At 43.7% G+C, this 15,983-nt stretch overlaps 1 protein-coding gene across 14 annotated transcripts in view; it reads left to right on the top strand.

Annotated features, from left to right (window-relative positions):
* The window catches only part of NRG1 (neuregulin 1), a 462,970-nt gene extending 447,237 nt beyond the window's left edge, over nt 1–15,733 (top strand). For 12 of the 14 annotated variants that reach the window (XM_033084640.2, XM_033084637.1, XM_033084635.2 and 9 more), the window contains 5 exons: nt 25–127; nt 3,689–3,815; nt 4,333–4,463; nt 4,945–5,148; nt 9,975–15,733. In XM_033084640.2, coding sequence (XP_032940531.1) covers nt 25–127; nt 3,689–3,815; nt 4,333–4,463; nt 4,945–5,148; nt 9,975–10,626 — 1,217 coding nt within the window. In that variant the 3' untranslated portion in view covers nt 10,627–15,733. Of the gene's footprint in view, nt 1–24; nt 128–3,688; nt 3,816–4,332; nt 4,464–4,944; nt 5,153–9,974 lie in introns of those variants that run through there. The other 2 variants (XM_033084631.2, XM_033084641.2) reach the window with 2 other exon arrangements.
* Nucleotides 15,734–15,983: the final 250 nt, after the last annotated feature.

The following is a 15,983-nucleotide window of genomic DNA, read 5'->3' as shown; positions in this document are numbered from 1 at the left end:
TTCTCTGTTTTTGTCCCTTTCTAGAAGCTGAGGAACTGTACCAGAAACGGGTGCTGACCATAACTGGCATTTGCATTGCTCTTCTAGTAGTTGGCATCATGTGTGTGGTGGCCTACTGCAAAACCAAGTAAACTTTTTTCTTCTATTTTGTATCTGTGGTCATTGGTCAGGGCCTTGCCGGTTGGCTGTAGCTTCTCTGGGCATAAGGTTGTATCTGGGTTTCTCTAGAGGTGAGCTTAAGAGACAAACTTGTCACCAGGGTGCTCTGGTCCAAGCCAGATGAATGTGAGTCTCCAAGTCCATCAGCAGTGCAAAATTAAGACAGGTATCTGAAAGATTTTTCAGTCTTCAAATGTAATTTGCTATTTTTGTCCTTTTTTTGTTTGCTTTCTTTTCTATCAGCCATTTCAGCTGGTTTCCCCAGTTGAAAAGGAACTCAAACACTGGAATCATGTTGCTTTCCAGCAGTAAATTTTATGTACAAAATTTATACAAAGAAGCGAACACAAAAGTGCTCTCAATGCAAAAGTAGGCATTTCAATACATTCTGTGAGTCTCTAAATTACTGGGGGTGACTCTCAAACATGCATGAGGCACTCTGGACCATAAATTACACCGAACATCAGCAGAATTTCTGCTGTCAAAACTTCTGGCTGCCCTTATAAATCTCCCCACCAAAACACATAAAACCCTTATCATAAATATTCTACGTTTGTATAAACCTGATTTACTGTTTCAAGACCTGATTGGCAGTTCACTGTTGGTCTTTGTTGTAAGCCCCACCAATAATGGATGTGTTCAAACTGGGGGAGGAGGGAGATAATTTGTCCCTCTCAGTGAGAGTCCAGACACATACACACAACTGCTCCCACCCATAACGTTGTCCCAGTGGTCAGTGGGGAGCAACTGAAAGAGTAATAAAAATTGAAATCAACTGCTTTTAGAAATCACATTCCCACATATTTCAACAAACATTTAGTCAGGATCCTGAAGTATGGTTTTCTGTATAAAGATCCTGCAGAATCCATCAAGGGTCTGGATGCTTTTTTTGCCCCAGTCATCAGCAATCATTGTGAACCAAAAATTAAATGTTTTCAAAACCAGTTGATAACAGTGCCGTGCCAGGATATGGCCCTCCAAATGCAGCAGTGAGGCCAGACTGGTATCTGTGAGGTGCTTTGCATTTACTCTTTTCCTTAAACTGGGGAGAACTCAGAAACCAGGAAAACCAAACTAATAGATTCGATTTTGTTGATTTCCTTGCAAGAAATACTGCTGATAAAATGCCAAGGCAATATCTTCAGACACTAAGTCTTAATTCAGAGGCACTTTATTTGCAAATAATTTGCATGAAGATAAAAACTTCTTAAGTACATGCTGTCTTACCCATTATTCTTTCCTCTCAGTTTTGTGGAGTAATTTTTTTTTTTTAGTTAGTGTCCTTTTACTACAGGACAAACAGCACACATAAAAGCATTCAAGGTCAAATACATTGGTCACTGAAGGTGGGAAGTAATGCAGCTTTTTAGGGATGGATTTGCAGGTTACATGTGCCAGGATTTCTGTCCTGTAGATTACAAATTCAAACTCCTTCTAGAACTCACTTTCTCTACCATGTTAAGGAATTCAGATTATTCTCATCTCCCAAGGTCTCCAGAGCCTTATGAAAGGAAGCTGTGAAATCAAGTTAAAACCTTGCTTCTCGGTCCAGCAGGTCTTTGGGTAGCTCAAAAGTCTCCTGGTACTACGCTCTCTATACACCTTAACTGCTTACATGTCCTAAGATGATGCCTGGTTATCATCAAAGCATAAAGTACACATGAACCACAGACTGTATCCTTCTGAGACAGGAGCATTTCCAAGACCGATGTGTCTGTGTATGCCATTCATATGATGTGATGTAAATTAAGCATTTTCCACTATTCAGGCACATACACACTGAGAAAATATGTAAAATGCTGTGTGTCAAGTCATGTTTTCTTTGTCTTTAAGCTTTCATGACTATCAAGCTTCAACATATTTATTGCCCTCCCTCACTCCTCCTGTATTGTGAAGCTTGGAATTGTCCCCTGGAGTTCAAAATAGGATTGAAAATAGTTATCTCTTACTCTGTCCTACCTTGCCATCACTATCTGCACTTCTGCATATGGCTTAGAACGTATTTCAGCTTTTGCCACAGCCAAAGTCATATTCATCCCAGTGTGTGTTGGAGCCTACATCCTCCCTTCACTGCCCTGGATTCTGTGACAGTATGGTGGAAGTTCTCCAGTATGAGAGATAAACTAAGTCTGAAATTGAATAGTCCTTTCTCTGGTTATTTATTTTGCTATTTTAATTAGCGTGTTCTGCAGAGAGAGGTTTCACCACGCTGTAAGTTTTGCTGCTGACAGCTTGTAATGATCTTCTGAAAAGTTCTTCTGAGGAGAGTTGGAAGGATTACAGAATCATAGAATCATTTAGGTTAGAAAAGACCTTTGAGATTTGGAGTTGGACCTTTGCATCCAACTTTTGACTGAGCACCATTTATCTACTAGACCATGGCACCAGGTGTCATGACCAGTCATTTTTTTACCACCCTCAGGGAGGATGACTCCACCACCCCTCTGTGCAGTCCATTCCAATGCTTAATAACCCTTTAGGTGAAGAGATTCCTCCTGATAACCAACCTGAACCTCTGCTGGCACAGTTTGAGGCCATTTCTTCGTGTCCTGTTGTTACTTCCTGGGAGAAAAGGCCAACCCTCACCTGGCTGCAGCATCTTTTCAGGCAGTTGTAGAGAGTGATAAGGTCACCCCTGAGCTGCCTTTTCTCCAGGTTGAACAACCCCAGCTCCCTCAGCCACTCCTCATAGGACCTACATGTTGTTAACAAGTGGGGAAACAGCAGCTAAGGACAGGAAACAGGAGAAGCATCCAAGTCAGTCAGAGATCATGTCATTAGTACATGGATAGTTCTACTAAATGCATTAGCAGCCATGGCATCCACCTGGTAATCATTAGGCTTCAGAGCAAATCTGATGTTGCTGAAACGAAACCTTCCAGAGCTGCCAGGAAGTCTGCAGGCTCAGGCCCATCCCATATACTCTCACTTTGGATTTCTTAGGCTTCCTCTGCATTCTTCTTTAACACATTTATGTATGCGAAGTACACTGCTGAGATAGGGGATGAATCCTACCAAAAAAATGTGTAACTGCCGCATCACAAAAACCATGTTCCAGTGACTGCAAGCAAGCCCTGAGGTGCAAACACCTCAGTTCCCTGTGGTGAGCAGAGAGGTGTAACTCGATGGGCTGTCAGAAACTTTGCCTTGGCCCTTGTGAGGGTGTCAAGGTGTCTGGCTTAAAATCTCGCCCCCGCCCCCCATCCCCGCTTCTGAGTGCAGAAAAGAGCTCCTCCTGAGACAGAGCATTGCTTAGAAATGGCTTCCCTTTCCCTCTCACTTATTCCTGTCCCCCTGTGTCCTGCTGACTCCTGGAAGGGATCCCAAATATCCTTCCCCCTGTCCAGGTCCCCACAGCTCCAGCTGCAATTAGACCTGTGGTTTTCAGAGTTACTCTGAGCTCTAGCAGCAGTGGAGAAAATTCTGGCAAAAAAAGCGATGTTATATTATTATCACCAACATCAACATGCTGGAAGGTGCAGCTGCTTTCCTTTTGTCTACTAAAATTGTTTCCGTGTTCCGTGCACAGGAAGCAGAGGAAAAAGTTGCATGACCGCCTTCGGCAGAGCCTGCGCTCGGAGAGGAACAATGTGATGAACATGGCCAATGGGCCGCACCATCCCAACCCACCGCCCGATAACGTCCAGCTCGTCAATGTAGGTGACACTGCACGTGTGCCAGCCTAGCCTGCCACTGCCACAGGAAAGCTCACCCCACAGCTTTTAAATCTGCTGCAGGCTGCACGCTGATTTCTCTTGGCTTTCTCCACATGGAAAAAAAAATGCTGCTGCAAACTACTGCTGTCTTCTCCATCAGAGAATAGTATTTTTGGTGTATCTGATGGTAATGGGAGGTTGCTTTTCCACACATCTGTCTATTGGGACTTCTCATTCCCTTGTTAAATGCATTATTATAGCTTGATTGGAATACAGACATTTGCTACTTTCTTCATTTGTCTCCTCCCATTTTGAGTCTAGATGTGCTGTGTACGCAGAGGTGTACATGAACGTGCTCAAGTGCATCAATATGGTTTCTGCATGTATTTAAGTGACAAAATTTGTGCTTTGGCACATGTAAAAGACTGAAATCTGGGAAGCGGGGATTGGGAATTATGTCTACAAATGTGCTGTGAATTACAGTTTGTAAACCTGAGATTTGTCTGGGCTTTTTCAGCAGTACGTTTCGAAAAATGTGATCTCCAGTGAGCATGTCATCGAGCGGGAAACAGAAACCTCATTTTCTACAAGCCACTACACCTCAACAACACATCACTCCGTGACAGTCACCCAGACATCTAGCCACAGGTACTGGAGGAGGAAGGCAAATAGCAGCTTTAATATCTGATCTGTTGCTGTTACGAAACCAAAAAGATGTGTAAAACAGCAAACCAGGGAAGATTTATGCTCCCTTCATAGTGTTTTCATTTTAAGACTAACAATATTTGATGTCATATCACCTAAGTACCTTCCCAGGATTTTATGAAGACCTCTATTATCTAAATGGCATTCCAATACCTTCACAGTGAACTTTAGTATATGCAAATTGCTAAATCAGTGACAGTTCTGATGACTGGAAAGCCCCCCTTCCCTCTCCTTTTATCCATACGTGCAAAATCACCTTGGTGCCTGTGGACTCATACAGTTCACTAAATTCTGCAGCTCCAGTCACCAACCCAAAGGTTTTGGTGCAGATCCTCTCCCTGGCTAAACTTCTGCTCACACGCATTTGCCACCAAAGCCCACTCTCACACTCCCCCTTTCTCTTTCCCGGGTTGCTGCTCTCCAGCTGGAGCAATGGCCACACCGAGAGCATCCTCTCCGAAAGCCACTCGGTGCTCGTCAGCTCGTCCATGGAGAACAGCAGGCACGCCAGCCCAGCGGGGCCCCGGGGCCGCCTCAACGGCATCGGCGGGCCCCGGGAAGGCAGCAGCTTCCTCCGGCATGCCAGAGAGACCCCCGACTCCTACCGAGACTCTCCTCACAGTGAAAGGTAGGACATGCCGCCTAGGCTTTCAGTTGGCAAGACCTGGTGTTCTCCCAGATGGTTTCAAAGCTTGGGAGCACGGGAGAAAATGCAACAATGCAGCTGGTCATATATGGCATACATCTCCTTATTCATAGAAAACATTTCTTCCCTTATTGCCTCTGCTGGATTTAGTCCTATTTGCCAGCAGTTCACACTTGGAAAAGCTCCACTGGAGTAATTAGTCAGAAATTTCCATTGTAAACTTTAAACAGAACTTTGCCTAATTACCAATTTCTTAGAAGATATAAGTGAGAAAACTAAAGAGATTTTGCAGTGAGAAAGTAATGTATTGATCCACAGGAGAAGGGCACTAAGGACTCCTAAGCAGTAAAGAAATTTTGACACCACCTGCTTTCTGTACTCCAGCTCCTAAACTCTTTAAAAACTCCCCTTAATCCTTTATTAAATAAAAGCAAGGAACACAAAGTGCAAGCCAGGAGGACTCATGTCATCATGAAATCAAGCATAGTTATAAATAAAGCTCGCCAGGAGTTTTCCAACCAACTAGTTTTTTTCTCTGCAAAGGCTGGTTCATCAGTTCCTAAGGTCTGCCTAGAAGTAAATAAGCTGCAAGAAAACCTTTACTGAAAAAATCCTTCTCAGGTTTAGGCTAGCATTTTACTTCAAGATGGCCCAGAATAGCAAAAGAAAGACTGAGAAGAAATATGATATTTAAAAAGAGCTTTTCTCCCAGGAATCATAGGCAGAAGAAAAGGAAAACAAAAAGTTATGGACCACTTCTCTGAGGACTTTGAAATCACTAGGGATTTGGCCTTGTGGAGCATCCGTGATGCCAAAAATGTAGCCAGGCAATCCCCAGGAGACTTGTGTAGGAGACAAATTGTGGTTTTCAGAGAAATGAATGTGCAAGTACAGTAAGCACCATTTTGGTGGTACTCCCTCTGCCACACAAACAACTGCTAAGCAACAGGAAGAGGGTCCACTGAGGAAGGACCCTGAGTGTAGTACCACTAAGGATAATAAACTAGCCCTCTCATTAAAAATTACGTGTTATTTACCATGGAATTTAATTTGAAGATACGTGGCTCACATGACATAAACAGCCATGGCTCCAATCCAGCAGAGCACTTTGACAAGATTATCTTTTAATCGTGCAAGTAGGCCCACTGAAATCAGCAAGATTACTCACATGGGTAGAGCTCAGCATGTGCTTAAGTGCTTTGCTGGATCAGGACCTGTAACTTTAAATACCATGTTGTCTCCTGCCTGGGAACCTAGCAGGACGCACAGCCACACGCCTGCCAGTGGTGAGTATTATAGCTTAGTATGTTTGGGCATCTGCATGCAAGAAGTGAAGACTGTGTCTGCCTGCATTGCATGGGACACCCAAAGCATCATTCTAATACAAACTGTTCAGATATAACTGGGAGGAGGGGTGTGGGGGGGAGAGGAGAGGGGAGAGCATATTCCTTTTTGTTTCTCTGAGAAGAAAGAAGGCATTTCATCAATTATTGTGTCTCTTGAAGGATGTACTATAGGTCAAAAGCAGCAACATTTCTGTGATAATTCATCAGGCATTGACAGCCTAGCCTGTGCCTGAAGCAATCACAAATTTGGAAGGTGGGAGATGGTAGTTCCCCAGGCATTAATTGCAGGGCTTGTCTATTTTTAGCAAGCAGGAAATACATGGCCAATTGTTCCTGAGATGGCTTGTGTGTATATAAGGGGGAAAGTGAGAGTTATTTGGAACTAAAAATTACTGAGAAACATAGAGGAATGTAGGAGCTGACAATTTACTTCCTGAAGCCATCAAATGTTGCTCTACTGTGAATTGGTAAACCAAGGCTGTACTCCCTCTATTTTCAAATTAAATTGAACAGGCATTATGAGGGATCCTTTTGTGTTACCCCATCCATTTGCTGAATCCCATGCCACCTATGTACACAAGCAGAGGGCACAAGCAGTTGTATCTTGGATGTCCTTAGCTCTCTTACAGAAGATCAAAAAACACTGTGTCTGCACAAAAGGCTGGACTACATGATGAAGCTGGCAGCATATAACTAGTTAATGTGTGCTGGATGGCCATGGGTACCCTCTGATCCCCTTTCACTGAGCCAGCATAGTTGGTCATGAAGCTGGATAAATCAATCACCTTTTAACCTTCCTTTCAGGATGGGCTAGAGCTGCACAAGTTCAGCTCCTGAGCCTCAGATTGCAGACAGCCGCTAGTTAGCACTGCCCTGTTAGAGTGTGGGGGAATAGGCCAGAAATGTGTGAATGCACAACACTCCAGTATGAGTAACTTGACACTGTTGGAAGCCTGCACAGTACACTGAACACATTTAACCAGCTCAATGCATTAACAGAACCAGTTTAGCTAAAATCCAGTGTGTCATAAAATCATATATCCAACAGTGTACCAGCTGGAAGAAAGCAGAAAGGCTTCAGTTTTTCAGACAATGCCTATTAAAAATGTGAAAGGGATGAAAAGTTCACTCATGGAAGGAGAAAAAATTACTTTAGTCATCCAATGCACAGACCTATTCATTGCCCTTTGCTCAACCAACTTGATTAATTCCCATGTATAACTCCAGGTTTGATTTTTTCCTTTCTCTTGCTCCTCCGTTCACGCAAATCAATGCACAATCACAGCGCCTCTGTGGAAATCAATGTATGCTACTGCACATCTGTCCAGAATCTGTCCTGTTTTCTCCCTTTTCACACAACTCCATTTTTATCAAACGTAATATGTGCAACTGAGTCACAGATTTGATAAGATAGCTGGATTCAGGCTTATTTTGGTAATTTCAGGCTCAGATAAATAAATGACTACATCAGTCAAAGACATATAGCTTTCCTGAATGGGCCTGTGATAGAGCTTAGAACAATTTTAACTTCAGACACAGACAAAATTCGGGCAGGTGAATTTAGGATAAGAATAAAAGTAAAGCCAGACCATGCAAAGTGTCATTCTGGGCACTGTGCTTTTTATCAAGTGGTTTTAGGCAGATCCTCACCTGGCATGAATCCACAGGACCTCATAGCATGTCTATGGATTAAAACTAGTTGAGAGCTTCACATTTTTTGGGACAAACCCTATAATGGCACCTGAGCTTAATTTTCAGAAATCACTTCTGACAACTACCCTTCCCACAGGAACAGGGACAAATTTTGCAGAGAAATCATGGGCACTAGGCCAGAAAATCCTGTCTTTCAGCATTTGTTCCCAGAGGAGGACAAATTATACTCTGTGCTTCTTTGCAAATACAGTAATTTCACGAATACAAGCCACACCAATTTGACCAAAAGTTTGGTGGAAACCCGGAAGTGCGGCTAATATTCGAGGGCGGCTAATACATGAACAAAATTCTAAAATCTGCCAACACGGAAGTGAGAGCCCGCGGCAGCCCCAAGCCAAGCTGGAGCCCGGCCGGCCCCGGCTGAGGTGGGAAAGCCTGGCAGAGGCGGGGCCAGCAGTGTGGGGGCGGGCAGCAGAGCCTGGGCCAGCAGGGCGGGGCAGGGGGGACGGCAGAGCCCGGGCCAGCAGGGCGGGGGAGCCCGGGAGAACTGGGGCTAGCAGTGCAGGGGAGCATGGCAGAAGCAGGAAGGCCGGCGGGTGGGGCTACCTGGCAGCGGGGGAAGCCCAGCAGAATCGGGGCCAGCAGCGTGGGGGAGCCCGGCGGTGCGGGGGCCTGCAGTGCCGGCCAGGGCGAGGAAACGCGGCGGCGGTGCAGACGGGAGGGGGCGGCCGGCGAGCCTGGCGGCGGCGGCAGCCCTGCCGGCCGGGCGAGCAAACATGGCGCGGGGTGGCCGGAGTGCCTCGCAGCGGCGGCAGCGGCTGGCCCACCGGCAGGGCGAGTAAACGCAGCGGCGGGGCAGTGCTGACGGGAGAGGGGGGCCAGTGAGCCCGACGGCGGCTACAGCACCACCCGGCCGGCCCCGTCGGCAACCATGAGCGGGCCGAGCCTTCCTGGCCCCGCCTCGAGCCAGTAAAGCCCGCTATGCCGCGATCCTGTTACTAATTGGCCAATTTGTGAAAGATGCGCACGGATTCTCGCGACGAACGAAAGTGCGGCTAATATTCGGGGTGCGGCTTATCTACTGACAAAGACAGCAACAGTCAAGGCACCGGAAGTGCGGCTTATACTCCGTGCGGCTTGTATTCGTGAAACTACTGTAAATCTACCAGCCAGGGTAGATCTATCTGCAAAGGGTAACTAGCACCCAAATAGTGGAGCAGCACAAAGCTCCTGGGATGGTGCTACAAATGCTTCTCTGATTACCATTAGTGATTAAAATTAGGAGAATTTGGCTCTAGATGTCATCCAAATATTATTTTCCTCCCTAGTTTGAGACAGTTTGGTTGCCAGAAGAGGGTGAAGCCCCAAGAGAACTGTCCTTTCTTTCCTCCTGTCTGTTTGCATGTACCCCAGATTCTGGTCAAATCCTTCCAGAAGTGCAGCAGCTGTTTTCCTTTTGAGAAAATACTTGCAAATGCATTTTGTTTCTGGCAGCCTGTCTGTCTCTGAATCCCATTCCTGGGCTCATTCCAAAAAGTTATTCTGGCAAAAAATTTACAGCATCTCCATGGCTGGGATCTGGGAGTTTTGCTGCGCTCCTCCTGCTTTCAAATGCTTTTGCCCAGAGTCCCAGAAGTCAGCAGTTTATAGGATTAATAGGAACAGGAAAGGTTCCTTAGTAGTGCTGTGTGAGGATGCTGGGGATCTTAAGGGATCCCTGCCATGTCTCTCCCATTCCACACGAGCTGCTGTGTTCACAGGTCACCACTGCTCCTGTGCTCGCAACCTTTCCCCATCTGTTTTCTTCAGGTATGTCTCAGCTATGACCACACCAGCTCGCATGTCACCCGTTGATTTTCACACTCCAACTTCTCCCAAGTCCCGCCCCTCCACAATGTCACCACCGGCTTCCAGCTTGACCGTCTCCATCCCTTCAGTGGCAGTGAGTCCCTTCATAGAAGAGGAGCGACCACTGCTCCTGGTGACTCCGCTGCAGCTGCATGAGAAGTATGACCACCACCTTCAGCAATTCAACTCCTTTCACCACAATGCCACCCATGAGAGCAACAGCCTGCCACCAAGTCCTCTGCGGATTGTGGAGGATGAGGAGTATGAGACCACACAGGAGTATGAACCAGCACAGGAGCCTCCAAAGAAACTCACCAACAGCCGGAGGGTCAAAAGAACAAAGCCCAACGGCCACATTTCCAGCAGGGTGGAAGTGGACTCTGACACAAGCTCTGAGAGCAGCAGCTCCGAGACCGAAACCGAAGATGAAAGAATAGGTGAGGATACACCATTCCTGAGCATACCGACCGCCGGGGCAGCCAGTCTGGAGCCAGCCACCGCCTTCCGGCTGGCTGAAACCAGGACTAACCCGGCAAATCGCTTCTCCACACCAGAAGAGTTACAAGCAAGGTTGTCCAGTGTGATAGCTAACCAAGACCCTATTGCTGTATAAAACATAAAACACATAGATTCACATGTAAAACTTTATTTTATATAATGAAGTATTCCACCTTTAAATTAAACAATTTATTTTATTTTAGCAATTCCGCTGATAGAAAACAGGAGGGGAAAAAAAACTTTTATAAATTAAATATACGTATGTACAAATGTGTTATGTGCCATATGTAGCAATTTTTTACAGTATTTCAAAAATGGGGAAAGATATCAATGGTGCCTTTATGTTATGTTAAGTTGAGAGCAAGTTTTGTACAGTTACAATGATGACTGTCCCATAGTATTTTGCGAAACCTTTTAGCCCTCAGTTGTCCTAGCTTTTTTGTGCACTGCATTATAATGACTGGATGTATGATTTGCAAGAATTGCAGAAGTCCCTCTGGTCGCTTGCTGTAGAGTCTCCAAATCAGAAAGCCTTGTAATGGCACTCCCACCCTACTCCACCAGAAAAACACATATATACACACACAGAGTCAGAAAGAAAAAAAAAAAAAAACTTAAAAAAAAAAGATAAAAAAGTAAAAAAAAAAAAAGTTTCTTATATGAGACCTTTTTATTTGCTTTCCGTATATGAGATGAGTTTTGTCTGCTCTCTGCCAGCCAAAAGGTTTGCTTCTTTGAGCACTGGGATAATAGTAGATCCAACAGCATGCTACTATTAATTACAGCAGGATAACAAAAAACATACAAACAAAAAAAAAAAAAAGCCAACCTGCATTAAATAATGTTACTTATAGAAAGAAAGTAATACTGTGATTTTAAACCAAATATATTATTAATCAGAGGTCAGCTTGTAATCACTAGGAGCTGCCATTTCATTATTTTCCAGATATTAATTGTTCTAGTTATCCCTTAGGAAATGGGTTTAAGTTAGCTGAGGCTTTGAACCCAATACTCTATTTAAGCAAAAAAAAAAATTAAGAAAAAAAAGAAGAAAACAAAACAAAAAAAAAACCACAAACAAAAAAAAAATTTAAAAAAAAAAAAAGAAGAAGAAAAAAAGAAAACATTTATATTCGTTTATGTTAATGGGGCAAATATAATAGATATCTGTAATCAAGCAAGGAAGAGATATAGCTGGAAAACAAATGCCACTAATAAAAGTGCAATCAGTTTTCACCTCTATTTCTTAACGTTGGTTTCTAATACATGATTTATTCTTTTGTTTCCCCTCAATTTTTCTTCCCCTTTTTCTCTTCCTCAGTAAGAGCCCTGACAAGCTTCTAGCAATACCTTGTTGGAGTTGCTGTTGGAATAAGGCTTGTTCTTGAACACAGAAAGGCCTTTCAGGGAAGAACTTGATTTACTGAATGGTTAAAAAGTATAGGCATGTAGGAAGGACAAAGCAGATGTATGGAGTTTATTTCCACTCACCTTTATCAACTCCATTACTTGGGTTGAGAGAGGCAAGGCTGATGCAGAGCCCATTTATGTAGACAAGCACATGAGGTTTACAGCCCTAGTAACACATGTGAGACTATTTGACATCAGTGTTTATATAGCCAGTGACAGTCTTGAAGTTACTGAGTAGTAATGAACAAGAATGCTGTCGGTTCTGGAGCAGATGCATCCATCCAGACAGAAGCAAATGGCCTCTTTTGCACTGAATTCCTATCAGTTTAGTCAGGGTCACTCTGCCTCTTCTATACCTTTGATTTTTTGTTGTGTGTTCAGTTGGCACAGCATTGACTCAGGATTGATGTGGAAAACAAATGCTTTTCCTAGACTCTGGGGATTCTGAAAATGAGAACATATGTTTTACAGGTATTACTGAGCTCTAAATAAGAGTCCTGTCAAGAGAAAAATAATTTCAGCCAAACTACACTCATCCTTTGGGCCGCATTCTGGTCCTAGTTAAATGAAGAGAAATACATCAAGGAAAATTTGTGACATGCAAACCTGAGGAACAAAAGTCCCAACTCAGTAAATTGCTCAAGCATATGCTTGTGCTAATCCCAGCAAAAGTTACCTTCAGCATGTGCTAGACTCTCATTGACACATCCAGCACATGCAAGAAGTTAAGCATGTGCCTAAGAGTTTTGCTGAACAAGGTGTCTTATTGATTTGAGACCTGAAAGCAAAGTATAGAAAAAGAAGTTCTTTGCCAGGATGACAAAGTTCAGTGAGTTCCTCACTGTGTAAATAACCTTATCACATTAGTAAGAATGCAGGTGAGTCTACCTGAACACCAGATTCAGCAGAAAAAGAACAAAAAAAACCCTTAGTATAGGAAACAAAGTTGTCCACTAGGATGTGTGTGGTAGAAACGAAAGGCTAGGAAACTAGCACAGCTTTGGGCTATGTGGTGGCTGAAATGGCACTGCTTATTTGAGAAATCTATGGGAGATGGCAAATATATACTGGACTTAAGTCCCCTTTGCCATTTTTCCCTAGCTGGCATGTACTTGAACACACTTTGCCTTTGAAGACTGAAACAAAAGCTCTCTACAAATTCTAGACACCATACTCTCATTTTCATCCCTTTAGTCATGCCTATTAATCTGCAGCAGAGTGTCCACCTCTCCAGTAACTCTGCAGCTCAGTAGTACGGAGGGCCAGGTGGGCTTTCCTAATGAAGGCCACAAGTTTCCAAAAGATTTGCACTGTTGAGTTTCCATGGGCACTTGAATATCTGTCCTTTCAGGAAGGCCACTGCAAAGACCTTGCAGGACAGATGGGACAGAAAAAAGATGGCAGAGAAACAGATTTGCCCCAGAATCACCCATCTTAGTGGCAGAATAGAGATTGTAACACAGGTCTTTTGTCAACTCCTTCAATATACATCAACCACAAGGCCAGCTCTCATTGAATTATGTATAATAGCCCAGACAGATTAATCACGATGGAAAGGGAACATGCCTTGATGTTGAGTAGATTATTTGACTACTAACACTGTTATTGTGGAGGGACAGTACAAAATGAAGGAGCAATTCTATACTTGGGAGCTGTACATGTGAGATTTATTTGGCATAGGTCTAGGGAAGAATGTCACACCTCTTCTGTTGCAGTGCCTCAAAGTCAAATTGCTGTGCAGTTCCTGCTCTTCCTCCCCCTTGGAACATACACAGTGTATTATAGGGCAAGCATGAAATTAGGCTGGAGACTTCACACGGACCTAAGAACAAGAAAATACAATTGGGGATATGGCTGCCTAAGCCCTTAGATCTTTGTGAAGAAGCCAGCCTTACAGCACAATTCATGCTGCAGTAAATTCAGGAATTGCCCTGGCTTGGCATGCACAGAAGTGAGAGGAGGACATAGACCCTCATCTCTCAACTTGTGTTTATCACACTGTGAGGGTGATTCACATCAGTCAGGTCCACACCCAGAAGAAGATAGTGAGTCTAACTGGTGCTGCTGGCAGGCTGCAGCCAGTTCCTGCTGGCCAAGGGGCTGGAGACTGCAGCAGCACGGAGCAGAGCCAGCAAGTGCCTAAGGAAAAGGCCAGCTCCCCTACTGGGGATATTTGCTTCATTACCCAGACCTTTGAGCTAGGCAATCCCAACACCCTTGAGCCATCACTGTGTGATGCTTGCCAGTTCTTTGGCTGAAAGTCATGGCAAGAAGAAAAATACTTTGAAGAGGGGGAGAAATATTCCAGTGGTGGCAGAGTTGTTAAGATTGTCCTGGTTTATGTCCACGTTATTTAGTTTGAGCCATGAGTTTTTCCTGTGTGTGTGTTTATATGCAGGAATTATTCCAAGATAAAAGACTTCTTTCAAGAGTGTATAGCTAGACTATGTTGTGCACAACCTGGCACAGCCTGCCTGTTTAAGGGGTGTAAATCATTACAGCTCCATAGAGGTTCTCATGTAACAGAGAAAAGCCTACTCCCTCTTTTTGGCCCAGTTATTCCCTTCCTCACTTGAGCCACCCCAACACACCCAGGTTTAAGAGATAATCACTGCCTTTATCAGGGAAATGGGAAAGCTCCTTCTTTCCAGTACTCCAAACAACAATGCTGCATGTCCCTGCTTCTCTCACACACATTGCAAGCAGTTTCCTGAGCATCCAGGATAGCAAACTGGTGTCTCCTCAAAGGACACACCTCTCAGTCTGTTGAGCACTTCTTGGCCCTGCAGTGCGGCTACTTACCATCACCTGGGTCTTACTTCTAGTAAGAAACAAAAAAGCACCTATGAAATGCTGCAGAGAAGGGCAGACAAAGAACATGGCCAATTATCATCATTTGTAATTCTCTATTCTATTGTAAATATGTCTTGTACATACGTGGATGTTTTCATTATTTACTGTCTTTATGGATATTGTGTTAAATGAGACGCTCTTAGTTTATTGAGTAACACTGTAAATAACATAACGTCCTTTATTATTTATGCATAGGCATCTAACACGCAGAGAAAGTTATCCTCATATTATTTTAAGATATATGTCAAAAAGATGTTGCATTTTTTCCTTTTGCTTTGAAAAAATTGTAATATATCCTCTTTTTCCCCTCTTTTCCTTTAAAAAAAAATGAATGCTAATTTATTGTTCAGGAGAGAAAGGGGATGTAACTGAAAGGCAAACTGTTCAAAGAACATGCTATGGAAGACACAAGCTACTGATAAACTAAAGAATTTATTACCCCAAATACAGCAATAAGTAATTGTTGATTTATTAAGGTTTTGTTATTCATTTTCAGTAAAAGAGGTGCTGGATTAAATTGTTTCTGTGTGGTCCTGGCCCAGCTGCTCAGCAGACTGTGTCAGGTCACTAGCTACCATCTTTCTGTATCCAAACATTGTTGTAAAGGTCTTGTTCTGTTGTTGTGGACTACTGCTCCTTGAGATTTCTGACTCATCCCTATGGGGGTCTCTGGCAGACACTCTTGCTCCTACATACATTTTTAGTTTCTTAAGTTAGAATTATTAGCTCTACCCTGACCATTACTACTTAAGATGGATGGGGTTTGGGGAGGGGGAGGAGTTGGGGGGGCAGAAATGACACAGTCTTGGGACTGTAGGAGGCTGCTCTAGAAAAATGTCACCTCACTGTTCAGCAACAGTCAATAAAGCAAAGCATATACTAGGAACTCTTAGATGGCACCACCATGCTACTATATAAATTTATGATTTGTGCAGGTTGTAAATACAATGAGTCTTGGTCTTCTTGTCTCAGGATAGAGACAGTTTAATGGGGAAGGGTTTGAAGGGCAGCCCAGGTGAATAGATATCCGGAGCTAGTGAGGTCTGGGAGCACTAGGTAGGCTGAATATCATTATTCTGAAAAAAAGTACAGCAGAGGAAAGATATTAATGGTCTATTGAAACATATTTATCTTGTAGAAGGTAAAAAAGGACTGGATGTTTAGTACCTCTTCCAATAAAAGAAATTGAGTTGTCAATGAAAACTACTG

The sequence above is a fragment of the Catharus ustulatus genome, chromosome Z (assembly GCF_009819885.2).
Source record: "Catharus ustulatus isolate bCatUst1 chromosome Z, bCatUst1.pri.v2, whole genome shotgun sequence".
NCBI lineage: Eukaryota > Metazoa > Chordata > Aves > Passeriformes > Turdidae > Catharus > Catharus ustulatus.
Note: the sequence above shows the minus strand (reverse complement) of the source record. Positions and strands in the feature narration are given on the sequence as shown.